Source organism: Carassius auratus, unplaced genomic scaffold (genome assembly GCF_003368295.1).
Source record: "Carassius auratus strain Wakin unplaced genomic scaffold, ASM336829v1 scaf_tig00023021, whole genome shotgun sequence".
Lineage (NCBI taxonomy): Eukaryota > Metazoa > Chordata > Actinopteri > Cypriniformes > Cyprinidae > Carassius > Carassius auratus.
Genome location: NW_020525232.1, coordinates 18,768 through 35,682, shown reverse-complemented (window position 1 = coordinate 35,682; position 16,915 = coordinate 18,768). Strand labels below are relative to the sequence as shown.

The following is a 16,915-nucleotide window of genomic DNA, read 5'->3' as shown; positions in this document are numbered from 1 at the left end:
GCAGATTTATGCAACACAAGACCCCATTGTGATTCTAGGCACGCTCATTGACAAAAAGAAAAACCAACACTCACAATGTGTCTTTTGTAGCGGACACCACCTCCCATCACCTTATTTATGAAGAACACAAAGGCCATGAGTGAAACATCCCATATAAAATCAAACCAATGGCAAATTACATTATGTACATGCTTAACTGAGTTCATCCACAACACAAATACACATGAAGAGTTCAATTCCAGAGCAGGAAAAGGCCAAACACCAAAGTTTCACCAGGTACCTCAGAGACTTACAGAGAGACTTACAAAAATAAAAAGTCATAGATGATGTCAAAAAAATTAAAACCAAAATTCACAAATGGAAGCCAAATCTAAAAAAGGAGAGATATGTGTGATGCATAAATGTGCAGAAACATTAAGACAATAACTTTTAGAGCAGCAAGGGATAGTAACATTTGCAAATGTGCCAAGTTGAGAGCAAAAAAAAAAAAAAAAAAGAGAGGAAAGCAGTAAAACTGCCTTCAGGAGTGTTCAAATGACACTGAATAAATCATTTAATCTTATTCAGCTAATCTGCAGAATCTGAAATATGAGAATTTTTCTGTTTGTATTGATATTAGTCAGCGTACAATGAAGAAATCAAGCTCTTGAGTATAACAGCAGAGAAAAGTAAAATTTGTACAACAACCAGAAGTGGAAATATCAAAACCAGATCCCGTAAATGTTCATTAAGCTGGTTTAAACTGAAGTAAATAATGCAAACTGTGTAACAAAACATGATTAGTTGCTTCTCTCCAAAACAATAGAAATTACAGGTTAAAAAATAAAGCTAGAATTATAGCTAAACCTATTTGCTTCCTCTATAAACTCCATGCTTCTTTGAGTTTGACTTAATATAACATTGAAGGCATTTTTGCAGTGTTCTTTTTTAGTTTGTCAGATTGCACAAAACTAGGAAAAACATTAAATAAAATTATTAAAAGAATATTAAGGTTATATCTGGTTTTAATGATTGCATCCTAAATCATCAACTTTATTTTAATATATTCCTACAAATTCTGCTCATTCTCATGTTCGTGCAACTCTTCTGTTGGGCTGTTTGAAATCCTATGGGCTGGCGCTATGGAATCTTTCTCTTTGGCAACAGTGGTTTCTTTAGGGCAATTGAAAGAGGAAAAAAATACATCAATGTGTCATTCGGTCGGTAGTGTTGGTTTGCTTTCACATTTGTAGGCAAGTCAGGCTTCCTGCACAGAGCCAAAGTTTAGCTAATGTTGAGCTGAGCAAATCCCAAGAGTTTGACATCATCAGGAATCTCCGAGCCCTCAACGCCAGAGGCCTGAAAAACACCACGCACGACGTGTTACTGCAAAACACCAGGGAGGACTAGATCACAGGGGCTTTAACCAAAACAGAAGTCACTCACCAGTCTAAATGTGACATTTTTATTGGAATGAGGCTCTTCGACTATCTTCTGCAAATTAGCAGCCACTGAAATGACACAAAACAGAGGTATTATAGTTAACAATTATCTTAACATATTGCACATCAATTTAACTTTCAGTAGAAATCCTTATAGGCTTATATATAGCAATTATATATAATTACTGTAATTCTTTACATATGAAGTAAAATCTGTAATATTTTGAAATATTGAATTTTAAATAACTATTTTCTATTTTATTCTTAATATATAATTTATTTTGGTGATGCAAAACAACTTTATTATTTTTTTAATTCAGCAGCCATTACTAGAAATCTAATGTGTGATTTGGTTTTTTTAGAAACATTTGCTCATCATTTATGTTGAAAATGGTTATGCTGCTCTTTTTTTTTTTTTTTTTTAACTGTGATGCTTTTATTTTAGAATCAACATTCTTCGATGAAAAGAAGTTAAACAAATAGCATTTAGTTTAAAAATAATCTTTTGTAAGATTATAAATGCCAGAATTATCCCTTTTGATCAATTTAATGCATTCTTGTTCAATAAGTCTTACCGTATTTTCCGGACTATAAGTCACACTTTTTTTCATAGTTTGGCTGGTCCTGCGACTTATAGTCAGGTGCGACTTATTTATCAAAATTAATTTGACTTGAACCAACAGAAATGAACTAAGAGACATGAACCAAGAGAAAACATTACCATCTACAGCCGCGAGAGGGCGCTCTATGCTGCTCAGTGCTCCTGTAGCCTACACTGAAAACATAGAGCGCCCTCTCGCGGCTGTAGATGGTAATGTTTTCTCTTGGTTCATGTCTCTTAGTTCATTTCTGTTGGTTCAAGACGGTAATGTTTTCTCTTGGTTCTAAATAAATGCGACTTATAGTCCAGTGCGACATATACATGTTTTTTTTCCTCATCATGACGTATTTTTGGACTGATGTGACTTATACTCAGGTGCGACGTCCGAAAAATACGGTAATTTCTTACCTATAACTAAAATCTCTAAAACTAAAACAAAAGAAAAATCTTACCTATAACTAAATCTCTCCCATCTACCAAGCCAGCCGATACCAGCTCCTGAGAAACCCCATCTGCTGTGTCTACAGAAAAAGAAAATGTGCGTGATGCATGGACTCGCTTAGACCAACTTTAAGACTTAAAGTCTGGTAAATTATAACCTCCTGCTCATTGAACTGACAAGCTTGTAGATCTTTCAGAACATAACTGATCAGCTGCACACAACATGCTAACATACTGGAGTTAGTACAGAGAGCAGAATGAGGACGTGTTCGGGCAGAAGAGCATTCTCAGGCACTACATCAGGCCATCAGAAATCTCCCCTGAAGCCAGCTAAATGCATATGACACTAAATGTTTTATTTTGGGAGTCTTGAAAATCCACAACACGGCGCTGACAAAATGCAGATGCTGGAGGGCAGAGAGCTGAGATTAAGAGGAACTGACGATAAACTGATTTCTTAAAGGAAAACACATTGGACAACAGAACTGCCCAAGTGTGTAAATCGACGGATTGAGATGTTCACCGCCTTTGACAAATGTGACAACTTTCTAAAGACTAATGAACACTAAAGGGATACTCCACCCAAAAAAGTGGCACTGATTCATCAAGCGTGGTCGTTTGGATTACACCAGAGTTCATTTCGCATGTTCTGTCAAGCGTCATCTTTGAGGGACCTGTTCACTGCCAGAATGTAATTCTTTTTCTAAAACTCTGTGTTCCAAAGACTAAAAAAAGTACTAGGACTGAGGGTGAGTACAGTATGATGACAGTATTGTAATTTTAGGGTGGAGTATTCCTTTAAGAGTGTATTGTGTGGACTTTTTATTGCTTGATTTATTGTTGACTATTAGCCACATCTTTACACTCTTACCTCTGCCAGGCATGAACTCAAATCGTATGTCATTCAGTTCCTTTTTTAAGTTTCTATAGGGCAGAAGGAGAAATGTAAGTCATCTGCTGCTCGTGGCAACTATGGATCAACATCAATTAATGAATCAAAACCAAAAACCAAATACACCTTACCTTAACCTTAATACTAAACTGATGGGGGATGGTGAGGCATTGCCTCCAGAAACCGGGGCCTATGGATGGAAGCAGAGGATCAGACTCTCTGTACAGACTGAGGTGACATCATAATTTCATGCTTGATACAACAGCTTTGATTGGAACAGTGTGGAATTGCTGTACCTGTGCAGGGTTCGCAGCCGGGGTCGGGGTTGTACTTGGGCCAGTGTGTTGAGGGTTGGCCGGGCCCTGGCCAGCAGCTTGAGGTAGTTCAGGCTGGAGGTGACTGCTGAAAGGCTGGAATATCTACAAATACATGCACACGCACAAAAACGTTTATAAATTGCATTGTAAATACATACAAACTGGGAAATATAATCTCAAATCAATCTCTGTCAAATACAGCATGTCTATGTATCTCATGCATGCAAGAAAAAAAGCATTATATTATAAATACACTGTAGTACATACAGCAGGAATCATAAGAATAGTTCATTAGAATGGTATTTGGAAAGATTCCTCATGGTTTACAAACCTCTGTGTTCTGGAGTCCTTCTTTTACTCTCGGTGACTGTGTGAGAGAGATAAAAGGTCAAAGGTCAAACTCAAGTCTCTTGTTATATTATATAATGGTGTGGGTTACTGTAATTCAGCTTTGGTTCTGAACACACTGTAGTGAGGAATGAAGCAGGGAGTTAAGGTCCTTCATGAGCATTTTATTTTACACTTGTGCTATGATGTTAAGCATTCACAGTTTTAGTAAAATATCCTTCAAGAACTGAAGGACTACTGGAACTGTTTTAAAGAGATAGTTCACCCAAAAATGAAAATTACCTCATGATTTATGCCTCAAGCCGTGCTAGGTGTATATGATTTTCTTCTTTTAGACAAATACATTCAGAGTTATATTAAAAATGCCCTGACTCTTCCAAGCTTTATAATGGCAGTGAATAGCTGTTGAGATTTTGAAGCCCAAAAAAGTGCAGCCATCCATCATGAAAAGTGCTCCATACAGCTTTGGGAGGGCTATAGAGGCCTTCTGAAGCGAATTGATGTTCATATACACATTGATTCCCTTCAGGAGGCCTTTATCAACCTCCCAGAGTCACATGGAACACTTTTTATGATGGATGGATGCACTTTTTTGGGTTTCAAAATCTCAATCCATATTCACTGCCATTATAAAGCTTGGAAGAGGCAGGACATTTCTTAATATAACTCTGACTGTATTCGTCTGAAAGAAGACCGAGAATGGCTTGAGGTTATCATGGGGTAATTTTCATTTTTAGGTGAACTATCCCTTTAAGATATGCAACCAAATTACACAATATCTGCCTAGAACATATTCAGTCCAATAGTATGAACTACATACATCCAATGTGTTCCGTAATCCTTAACCAAACAGACACAATTAAACACCGCCTTCTAACCTGAGGTGTGTTCAGACTTGCAATACTACTTCAGATGTTAAAGGTGAGTAAGATGTTTTTAATCAGCAAGGATAGAAGAGATATAAAGTGATTTTAATACCGGAATACAAAGATCATAGTGACCAGAAGTGACCTTATTACATGTTAGTGCCTAAACCAAGATAAGTCTCATTATGAAGAAGCTTTTAAACAGAATCTGGATGGTTATCAGAGAGCACTGATTTGATCAGTATATCAAAGTTATAAATAAAAACACAATACAGATGGCATCCAAGAAGCACACATTCTGTCTCTCTGTTCTTCCTAGCAAGAATAGTTTAGTTACACTGTTTTTGCTTTACCACAGTTTAGTCATTGAGATTAGAAGTATGTGGTCAAGTTTAAGGTAAGCCATGTAAGTAGGTAATTCTGTAGCACGTATAAGCTACAGGATACTGAGCAGAGGTTATCATATTAAGCGATCTAAATGATTTTATACTGTACATGATTATTTCTTGCATAGATCTGCAGAGAAACAGATTAATCACAGACAGGTGAAGGTTCAACGTTCATCCTTCACCAACCTGAACTCTAGTATCTTTATTGTTTTAGTCTTTGAAGCGGGATAACAATATACTGTCTAAACAAATTTTCTGTCTCATTATCTAGCACTTCCAGTTCCTGCATGCCCTAATGTTGTGTTTGACGGAGTGTGCTTCCTTGTTAAGGTGAGCCATCTGTATCAGCGGGAAAACTGAACAACCCTGGGTGGGGGCAGCTCAAGAGGATGAGAGAAACGGACTTGTCGCCTTGTCGACTTGGACTGCTGCTCCTTTAGCGGCAAACACAAAACACAGTTGCCAGGGATGAGAGGTGCCATAACAGCCAACAGCATCACAAACACCACACACAAACAACCGCTGCTGGAGCTCTCAAAATGACGTGTTCAGTAGGATCTGAAATTATGCTTGTTTGTGTGTGTGTGTGTGTGTGTCTGTGTGTGTTACCCGCAAGGCAGCAACAGCAGCTTTGCCCTCCTCGCTCTCCTCATCCAGTTCATCATCGCTCCATTCCCATTCTCCATCTTCTGTTTTATGGAGTCTCCCACTGGAGCCAGGAACTCGCCGAACCTACACACAAATATATACACATACAGTACATTATACAAATATGTGTGTACACACACACACAGATATATGCACGTAAAGTACATACAGATATACATATATATATATATATATATATATATAAACGTTACTTGTATGTAATTAATTAATATTTATATTTATTATAATATTTTTCTGTTCATCCATCATGCAGAATAAAAAAAACAAAATAATCATTGAGTTAATCAAAATAAGTCAAAACAAGAAAATTAGAAAATTATTGATTTACTTTTTTTTTCAAACTGATTTGGAGTACACTTAAAATTATGCAGGATTTACTTTTAAAACAATTTAATTTATAAATTGCTAGTAAATTTCACAAAATAAATAATAAAAATAAATCAACACATTTAATTCAATGAGAAAATGTTGAAGTAGAAAGACTGCAAAAGTATTTTCTTGTAAAAAAAAAATAAATACTTAATTTGTTTTATTACATATTTACATTTTTTTTTAATATAGTGTATTCTTTAATGTTCCTGAATTTTTATGTACCAGATTTTAAACTGGCTAAAATAAATAAATATGGGAACAAGTATAAGAAGAATATAATAATACTATATAAACATCTAACAATAAAGGTCATAAAACTGGGATTAACTCAAAAAAAGTATTAAAACATCATAAAACAATAGAAATAATACCTAATACAATATTATACAACATTTTCCTCACCTTTCTCGCTCTCTCTGTAATTGTAGGTGCTCTCTGTAATAATTTCTCCTGCAGAAATTCATTATTCTGCCAAACAAAGCAGAACAGAAAGATTAATATTTTTCTAAATTATGGTAATAACCACAATTTCACCTCAAATTCATCTCCTACTGGGCAATGATTAAAGACTGTTGACAGGGAACTCCATTCGCAAATATTTAGCAGCAAAACAGTAGTTTTTTTTTTAACCTATTTTTATTACAATTTATTTTATTATATATTTTATTTATTATACTATATTTTGAAAGATACCTTGTTATGTACTAATAGAAGTCTGACTCCTATAAAAAAAACAACTTTTTCAAACACCTGGAAAGTAGTCAGTGAGTTTGTTATATAAGGTTCTTACTGTTACATTTGAAGGACAAGCAGTTTTTAATACTAGGCTTGTTTGGGAGAGGGAACTTTCTAGCTCTATATGTGAGCAAAAATGGGTTAATATTAGTATGCCAAATTCATTTCAGTATGTAACTGTGCCAAGGTGATACAATTAAAAATTGTATCTGTGTAACATGAAATTTAAGTTTGCATTCACTGTTCTTTTCTAGCTACACCCCTGCATTTAGATTCCGATATAGTGTGAATGGATTCAGAAGACATATGGACTTCTTTTTGAGTTGCATTGTCCTGTTTTGAGTATAATAGTAGCAATTGTAATTTTTTGTAATATAAAAACATTTAAACATAATAAACGCATACAGATTTGCAAAAAAAACAACAACAACATTAAGGTGAATACATGAGTACTGAGTAACATGGACCAATCAAATAAAACAAAATAAAATAAAAAGTCCTGGAAGTAAGACTCTTACCTTGGCTTTCTGGAAGAATTTATGTTTTAGGAGTTCTAATGATGTTGGCCTATAAAGCAAACACTATTGAAATACAATTGCTGTAAATTTGTTTCTTCAGGCAATATCAGCTATAACAGTCATTAAAAAAAAAACTAAACAAAATTGTGACAATATTTCACAATATTACCGTTTTACTGAATTGTAAAATTCTCGTGCAGCTCTGATGAGCATGAGAAAGAGAGACATTAAAAAACACCGAACACAAACTTGTGCTTTTCACACATGACCCAACGAGATCACTGCGGCTCTACTCCGCACCTTTTCTCTGGGTCCTTCTGCAAACACAACGAGATCATTTTCCTCAAGGATTTCCCATATTTCTTCAACATCTCTTTATCTGTGATTCCGGTCTCAAGGCAAGGCGGATCATTCTGCAGGGTCAACATCAACACCTGCAAACACAAACACACCCAACATGCAATAAAACATGTTTCCCAGGAGAGCGATGCATGAGTGTCTTAAAACAGCTGGGAGATTCAATAGAGTGCATATGGACTGTATCTCCTGCTCTTTCCTCACCTTCATAGGAGGGTATTTGTGGTAAGGAGCGGCGCCTGTGGCCAGCTCGATGGCTGTGATCCCAAAACTCCAGATGTCTGCTTTGAAGTCGTAACCTTTCACCTGCACACAAACAGTCACAGATCTGTTTAACAAGAGAGATGCATCCATATGCCAGCAGTTACAGGCAATTTCACACCACACTGAAGTCTTTAGACTTTAAAAGGACAAAATAAGTGCTTTAATTGTCCATGTGATTCAGTGCACATACAGTGAGATGAAAATGCTTCTATTTGGAATTTTTCCAATTTAATACCATGTGATCTCAGGACCTTTGGCCCACTGTATCTTCTTCACTGGAATCAGGAATTGTGTGCATTTGTTCATCTGTACAACTTTAAATGAGTCCTGATTGTTGGGTGGGAATCCTTACCTGCTCCATCACTTCTGGAGCCATCCAACATGGCGTTCCCACAAACGTCTTCCGCACTTTATTTCGAGTCATGTCACCACCAGTGGCTAAGAAGGCACTTACACCGAAATCTAAAGATTAAAAAAATATGTACGCTGAAAATTCAGCTTTGCGTCACAGGAATAAATTACATTTATAATGCATTAAAATAGAAAACAGTTATTTTAAATTGTACAAATATTTTACAATATTACTGTCTGTAATTTATTTTTATTCAAATAAATGGGGCCTCGGTGAGCATAAGAACAGTCTTTTAAAATATTTTAAAAACTTAAATTTTAAATAAAATAAGACAAATAATTAACTGAAAAAAGCACTCTCTTCAGCCAGAAATACATCAAATTCTCTCTTTAAATATCACAGCAGTATGTGCCTTTTGCATTGTCTGGACTATAATGGGTATATTTCACTGTTAGGCAGAAAGTGCGTGCAGTTAAAGAGAAAGTTGGTACCTGCGATTTGCACTGATCCGTCCTCCCCCAGCAGGATGTTTCCAGCTTTGAGATCCCTGCGGACAAACACAGGGAGTCTGTCTTTAGACACACAAACAGCTGTGCAAGAATACAGATGTAGATCACTCAAAACGGCGTCTGTACTGACAATGTAACCCAAAAAAGTGTTTAATTAATGCACCACTAATGCAGCTAAAAGAACAGGAGTAACATTTTTACACAGGGTTCCTTATCACTAGACAAAAACATTTTCATGTGACAGTGGCATGAATATGATAAATGAAGCATAGTAAAGAGCCACTGACGGAGGATTCAATCAGAACGAAGTCATGTTTTATTATACTATAGGCATACAGCTTTGTGTATAGAAAGTGTACTAAAATGAAATTATTTTCAATTGCAATAAAAAAATATTCAAAATTCACCAGAAATGGTGTGCATTATTCTATATTAACTTAAAAGCGATATCACCCTCTCAATAATGTATTCAGAACCGTGGTGTGAAATTATATTAAAGAGTAAAGTCGCCGCTGGAACCAATAAGAATATATTCAACATGATTAAATTCAGCTCACATTAATAGGCAGTTGACTTTAATATATTATTTGCATCATTTATTAAATTAATTACAAGACAAATCCTGTGACTAGAGCCTTCTACAATTGAAGTGTAATTCTTCATGCATTATATTTGACAGTCCAGCTGGGGGCAGCAGAGATTTGAAGTATATTGAAGCCGCTGACCGACAGTAAAGTACATTCACTTTTGAACATAATGAGAAGACTTTGCTTCTTTTATCATAACAGTCACATTCTCTTGCCATGACGCAATCCAATTATGTGCTTCAGGGGTGCAAAACCATAATTGCAACCCTTTTGCAGTATAAAGACACACACACACACACACACACACAGACCAACATATTCTGAGAGGCACCAGTTATTGACTCCTGCTGGGCAAATCAAAACACACTAACACATGTCCACTCCAAACTCAAGCGCGTTTGGAGGCGTTCCTGAAGTGTAGCAGATGTTTGGAGACGATTAGAGTGGTTGGTAACACTCCTGCTGTCCGTGAGCATGACTGATAATTGCTTGCATATTTTTTTTAACACAGAGTACAGAGAGGAGAGAACACACCTGATTTGAAAAACTAGATATAAACATTCAAGAAAAAGATGCAGAGGGATGCACATGTGATTGATCTGTGTGTGAACACAGAACAAACAAGACTTCATATTCATATAGACTTTTATGTCGCAGAGGTTGAACAGATTGTTAGATGAAACCGCCTTCGTTTATTTTCTAATTGTGTATGTAAATGTGTATGTGTATATATATACATATATGTACATATATACATACATGCTCATCAATGCTGAAATTTTTTGAACAAAAATACAGGAAAAACATTTATATCGTGAAATATTATTATGGTATAAAATAAATGTTTTTTTATTTTAATATAAATTCAAATCTAATTTAATCCTGTGATCAAAGCTGAATTTTCAGCATCATTACTCCAGTCTTCAGTGACACATGATCCTTCAGAAATCATTCTAATATGCTGATTTATTATGAGTGCTGGAAACTGTTGTGCTGCTTAATATTTTTTTTTGAATCGGTGAAGCTTTTTTTTTTTTTTTTTTTTTTAGGATTCTTTGATGAATAAAAAGTTAAAAAGATGAAATGTTCCTGAATTAGGCCCAGAGAGGGCTTCTGTTACCGAGTCAATGTTCCTGACCAGAGTCCGGTGCAGGCTACAGCCTTTGTCCAGAATTCAGTACAGGTCCTAGCCTTTGACCACCATCCAAAGCTCGCCCCGGGGTCTTCCGCATGGCCTCCCGAAGGGTCAGCGCCACCATAACCTCCCGAACGGCCAGACCCTATTCACCTGTCAGTTACCTGCCACAGCTCCTGGACGCCCACCCTCACAGCCTGGTTAGTCTCTTTTTGGCATGAGGGGAGGTCCTGTCACAACTTCACCACCCAAGTCACCAGCCCAGTCACAATCCCAATCACCAGCCAGTCACCAGCTCAGTCACCCTACCACATTAAGGACTCAATTTTGCAGCATTAAATCCCAAGAATTGATTAGTCTAGCCTGTTTTCAATTAATGGAACATTGAAGGACACCTTCCATCCAATAAATAGCAATAAGCATTGTACGTTGGCACTTTTAATATGTAACAAAGTCTCTGATTTCAAAAATTTGTCCATTGTATTGCAGTATTTAAACAATAAATCCTGTTTTGGCGCTTTTGAATGTGAAGTGACAGACCGCTGTAGCGCCTCAGTTCAACAGATGCAGCAGTGCATAGCGTTCATCTCTTCCACATTAATACCAGTTTCAGCACAAAATAAACATGATTAAACAACCAAAGGTAAGTTAAAGAAAGAGTACAACTTCTATCTCGCGTAATTGCTCAATCAGTGTTTCAGCCATGCAAATATTTTAATATAGCGGCTTGTAAACAATGTCAAGTTACACCACATTTACCTCAGAAAACACCTATTAAACTCATTAGTCAGATAGTCAGAAAAATAAACTGTAGAGTTTAGAACTGTAGAAAGTTGCTAAATATATGCACCATATAACACATTCATTATAATTTTTACTGTTCTTCGATGTTGAATTTATGTTTGAATAAATCCATCAAGGTTTTATGACAGGCACCATTTAATTGTTTATATATATATATATATATATATATATATATATATATATATAAACAAATTGTGAAATTTTGGTTATTACCATAATTTAGAAAAATATTAATCTTTCTGTTCTGCTTTGTTTGGCAGAATGATGCATTTCTGCAGGAGAAATTAGTACAGAGAGCACCTACAAAAAAAGTATAAATATTGTTATGTAATTGTAACTTTTTTATTAAAAAACTTAAGAGTAATTTTAGCAGTTGTACATCAAATCACTCAATTTAACCTTCAATATTGTAGTAATGTAGTACCAACTGACTGTCATGCATAATTTACAGTATTAGTTGAGGTTTTTTTTCTTGAGTGAATTTGGCATGTACTGCTTCTGATGTGTATCCAAAATAATCTATATTGAATGAGTTTGTGAATGAGTGAAAATTTGTGAATCGTGAAATTTGTCTCAAAACCCAGCCCTAGTATGTGTGTGTGTGTGTATGTGTGTATTTATGTATATATATATATATATATATATTTAATTAGGGCTGTCATCGTTAACACGTTAATGGATGCAATTAATTTTACAAGCATTAACGCGTTAAAATAATTTATCACAGTTATCTCAAAATTACTGAAGCACAATTTATATTATAACCCTTTAACCCAATTTTGCTTCTCTGCTTGCAAAGATAATTTTAAGCCACTAAACTCTGGGAAAGTTTACAGTCCAATGATCCAGGAAGCAAATGCGTTCAAACAATCCGTCCAAAACAGTGCGAATATAAAAAAAAACAGGCCGATTACATTAGAGATGGCAGAGCTCTATCATAGTGATTGTCTCTGAAGAGTGTGAGCCGTACAGACTGAACGGATTGTCAACATCCCACCGATGTATGGCCAAATGAGACGCAAATACTTTTCTCAACTGGATAACCAGACTTGCTAGTAAAGTTTTGATGGATAAAGACTGCAATCAAGGTAAATACATACAGTAAGCATGCATGAATCGGTTATATCTAATAATGCAAGTGCTCTTGACGCACTGATCACACATTGTATTTATACACAGACATTTCCGTACATTCACGTTGTTTCCACACACATTCATGATAATGAATGGATCTGTTTACAGCAGTAGCTACATGCAGTCAGCAGGTGGTTGGTTTAGGCTTTTTTTTTTTTTTGGCATCTCCAAGTGGTGCTTTTCGGTATCACAACTTGACTTTTCAATTGACTTTTAATTACACTCCACAGATCCTACCCTAATCAGGTATTCAAAAACTTTCCAGAATGCAACTCCACCACCATATCAAACCCAGAGGGAACTAGGCAAACTGAAGAATGTCCGAACAAAAGCGTAACGGTTTCCTGAGATCTTAGCGATACAGATCACATACAGCACGAGCAATGATGTCACCCTCTGTGGGAGCCATGACGGCACGTTCTGGTTTCCCCAGCTGACACCCATAACAAAGAGAGTCTCAATGTGAAGACAGACCCAAAGAGTCCATTTGAGTCCAATCACACCAGAGCAGAGCATTGACAAACAGACTGTTCTTAAACTGGGGCCAGGGTGAAAGAGAGTTATTTTTATGCCCATCTGCTGGACTTAACAGGATGGTTAGTATGATAAAGAATTTTGCTGCTTCACTCCTTTTTGAAAACTGACTTCATGCCAGTGTCTAACTGCTTAATCGAGCGATGTGGAGGATAATGTGTGACTACCTCCTTGCTGCACATGCAACAAAAACCTCTTCACTTTTCTCTCATTGGATTCAGATTACAGGTCTGACACATGCTTAAAGTCTAAAGACTTTTGTGGCTAAACCTAACCACCCATACCTACCCTTACCCTAAAGTTACCCTTAAAACAATGCTAATATATTTTTAGTAGCAAAATCTGATAGGATCATTTTTTTTTTTTTTTATGGTGAACGCAGTAGGCAAAGCACACTTAAATGAATAAGTTAGTGAAATAATATTTTTCAGACATTTTTGAGACTTGAATCAAGCATATATTTTTTACTTTACAAATAAACGCAGCCTTTCTGAGCAGAAGAGACTTAGTTTAAAACATTAGAAAACATGTTGTAATTATTAATTATTATCTTATTATATTTTATTTTACTGAACAACAGTGAAATTACAATAACAACATTTATTAATGATGATGGAGTGCTTGCTTTTTCTCAGCTTTTATTTTGGCAGAAACCTCAATACTTCTTTTTGTTGACAAGAGCAGATTTATAAATGATTCTCATTATGAATTTGGGAAGACGTTTGTTGCACATATCACATTGTCAAATTTGTTTGTGTAGTAGATAATTCTTTCTCATTCAGTTTTAAATGGTTCCATACTGCCGTCATCTTTGCTGCTGTTTGACTGCGTCACGTCATTATTCGGTCTTTTTGCTTAATCGGTTTCCGAACTTACGGTGCATCTCTAAACCTCAACATTGGACAAAAATCAGGCTACATGATAAAACTCAGTCTATCTTCCAAAAACTGTGTCTGAAAGAAAATAGCAAGTACCTTTTTTTCAGACATCTCAAAATAACACTCAAAAGCTTCTAATAAGTCAAAAATTACCTCCCGTCAAACTGGCGGCGCAGCAGAAGCAAAAAGACAAGGTCTCCTTCATTGAGATTCAGAGTCAAGCTTGCAAGTCATGGGTACTTAACCAGACTAAAAGCCTGTGAATTATTTACACTGTCTGCTTTAACAGGCCTGTGCATTTGTAGAGGCAACAAGGGATATGAAAAAAGCAATTAATATAAAAAGGGAGAGACAGATGATTTAAATTAACCATCAGTGAGTCATCACCGCTAAGACAGTATTGACGTCTGAAGATGAATGTCTCTGATAAACTAGCAAAGGAATCTTTGATGAGCTTAGTAAAAGACTGCCAATGAAACGGCTGTATATGCTCAGCCTGCATCAACTGAGATTTGTATGATTTCAAGATTTAGTGATAAAAGACTGAAGGGTACGAATTAGACTGGGACGGCTCCCTCAGTTTTTCCGTGGATTTCCATTTGGAAACTTAAGCAGATGTTGATTCTGAACAGAATTCATTAATTCCATCATTCATCGCCTAAGATTAAGCTGATTAAATGGAGTCTCAGTCCACAGGCATCCGACAAACCTCCTTTGTGTTGAAACCGGTCCAGTCTTGTTTTTTCTGTAGCACGCTAAAGATATATTTTTATACTGTACAACACCAAGTCTGTACAGCACCATAAATTATAATAAAAGTGGTCCATATAAACTTGTGCTCTACATTACAAAACTTCTGAATCATATGGTGTTATTTGCACGAAAAACAGGCCAAAAGTCTATCCCAAATATTTGGACTAATTAAGAACCAGATTTATAATAGTGGGTTCATCTTGTCGAGTCAAAGTCGAGTCCAAGACCTTAACCAGTCGAGTTTGAATGGGAGATGTTTTTTATGTCTTGATATTTTAATTTTATGTTGTTAGTTTTTTGATTCAACTGTCCAAAATGTCTGTGTCAAGTTCGAGTACATATCTAACCGAACGTACATATCCATCCAAGTTTATTCATAATAAGTCCAAGAGTCCAAATTCCTCAGCTCTGCCAGAATGGTCCAATTTATAAATAAATCATTCTTTCAAGCCAGTTCTTTTCAACAAATAAGTTGATTTGGTTCACAAATTGGACTGAATGTTTCATTCATTCATTTTTAGTTATTCTGTCATCGCTGGAGTTTCAAAGATGTGGTCACTATTAAAAAGCAAGCTGTGTGAATCTTCTTCTAAATTCTCCTTTTGTGTTGAACAGAATACAGCATATGGTTTAGAAAATCAAGCGGATAATGACATTTTTAAGTCAAGTGTTCCAAAACTTTTCCAAAAGTGTATTACCTGTGGATCTGTCCATTTTTGTGAAGGTACTCAAGACCCTGAAGGACCTCTTTCAGCACAGTAGCTATACTGGGTTCATCCAGTACACCGTTCTTGTGTTCCCCTTTTGAAATGATGTGCTTTATAACGTCCAACACAGAGCCTGCAACAAAGACACACAGAGAGATGTAAGTAGACAACGTTATACCCTCAGTAAGTGCAAACACTAGAAGAGCATCTGTGAAGGTCACATGCTACATTCTAGGGCGTTCCGTAGCTGTAAGTTTTTTCAAGAAGGTAAGACACAAATTTCATGATCTACAAAAATTGGCTCTGACTGCTTCCCAAGAATGTTTGTTGTCTTTAAAAACATTTTTTTTTGTGTTGTTTATATATATATATACACACACACACACACACACACACACACACGTTAATTTTATTATTTGACAATATTATTTTAACCCTAAGGAACAGAAATTTGGACACCAAAGAAACATACAGTTGGAAAACAATCTGTTGATCTTTATTTTTCCCATGACATTTAATTAAGGCATATTCAAGAGTCCATAAGGAGAATGTTCCATCAGCAACTTTATTAACCAGTTAGACAGATTTTTTTTTAGCTTGGAAAATGGCCAAAACCTCCCGCAAACTGAAAAAAAATGCTCCTGAAGGAGGTAAACAGCAAAACCAAAAACTGCTGGTCTTGTCTCCATTTTTCAGAGAACGCTGTGAAAAGCCTGATTTCAGACATTGGTAAGACAAAGATAGTCTATTCATGCAACCGCTCTAGAGTTGTAATTAGTGGCCGACGGATATTGTTTTTTTTTGACAGCCGATGCCAATATCTTGGAATGCAGGGGGGCGATAGCCGATATAAAGCCAGTATAATTTGTAAAAAATTTGAATACATTTTTAAGAAATTTGAAATCATTTGACAGTGGATTAAAAAACAAATCTGTAAAATAAACATAATTATACTTTAGATGACAAAGTATTTTGCACAAATTATATTTAATAAAAATATAATTTGGAAGTATACACTGTAACCAGCAGGGCACTCAGTATTCTGGGAAGTTAGTGTGCATTTGAAATCATATTTTTCTAATAAAACCAGGGTAGCACTCATTTTACATACAGCACACAGTGAAAATGACATGAATATAACAGTGGGCAAATTCATCAGGCACAGCATAATTAGAAATCACGAGTTTGAAGTTTAAAGCACTCAATTGGCATGGACCGACTGTCACACAGAGAACATGTGTGGATAAAAAATGCACACTTCACAAAATTTCACAGCTGGATTCGACTAAGTTTGCAAGGTTTGAGAAATTAAATTGCTATTACTAATAATAT

At 35.8% G+C, this 16,915-nt stretch overlaps 1 protein-coding gene across 1 annotated transcript in view; it reads right to left on the bottom strand.

Annotated features, from left to right (window-relative positions):
• Positions 1-603: 603 nt before the first annotated feature.
• LOC113077648 (serine/threonine-protein kinase OSR1-like) overlaps positions 604-16,915 on the bottom strand; it is a gene marked incomplete at its 5' end in the record, with an annotated part of 29,351 nt that continues 13,039 nt past the window's right edge. The window contains 16 exons of the mRNA XM_026249962.1: positions 604-1,338; positions 1,426-1,490; positions 2,475-2,543; positions 3,335-3,387; positions 3,487-3,545; positions 3,652-3,774; positions 4,004-4,039; positions 5,641-5,709; positions 5,885-6,007; positions 6,719-6,784; positions 7,570-7,618; positions 7,870-8,003; positions 8,131-8,232; positions 8,543-8,652; positions 9,034-9,089; positions 15,575-15,716. Coding sequence (XP_026105747.1) covers positions 1,264-1,338; positions 1,426-1,490; positions 2,475-2,543; positions 3,335-3,387; positions 3,487-3,545; positions 3,652-3,774; positions 4,004-4,039; positions 5,641-5,709; positions 5,885-6,007; positions 6,719-6,784; positions 7,570-7,618; positions 7,870-8,003; positions 8,131-8,232; positions 8,543-8,652; positions 9,034-9,089; positions 15,575-15,716 — 1,331 coding nt within the window. The remainder of the gene's footprint in view (positions 1,339-1,425; positions 1,491-2,474; positions 2,544-3,334; positions 3,388-3,486; positions 3,546-3,651; positions 3,775-4,003; positions 4,040-5,640; positions 5,710-5,884; positions 6,008-6,718; positions 6,785-7,569; positions 7,619-7,869; positions 8,004-8,130; positions 8,233-8,542; positions 8,653-9,033; positions 9,090-15,574; positions 15,717-16,915) is intronic.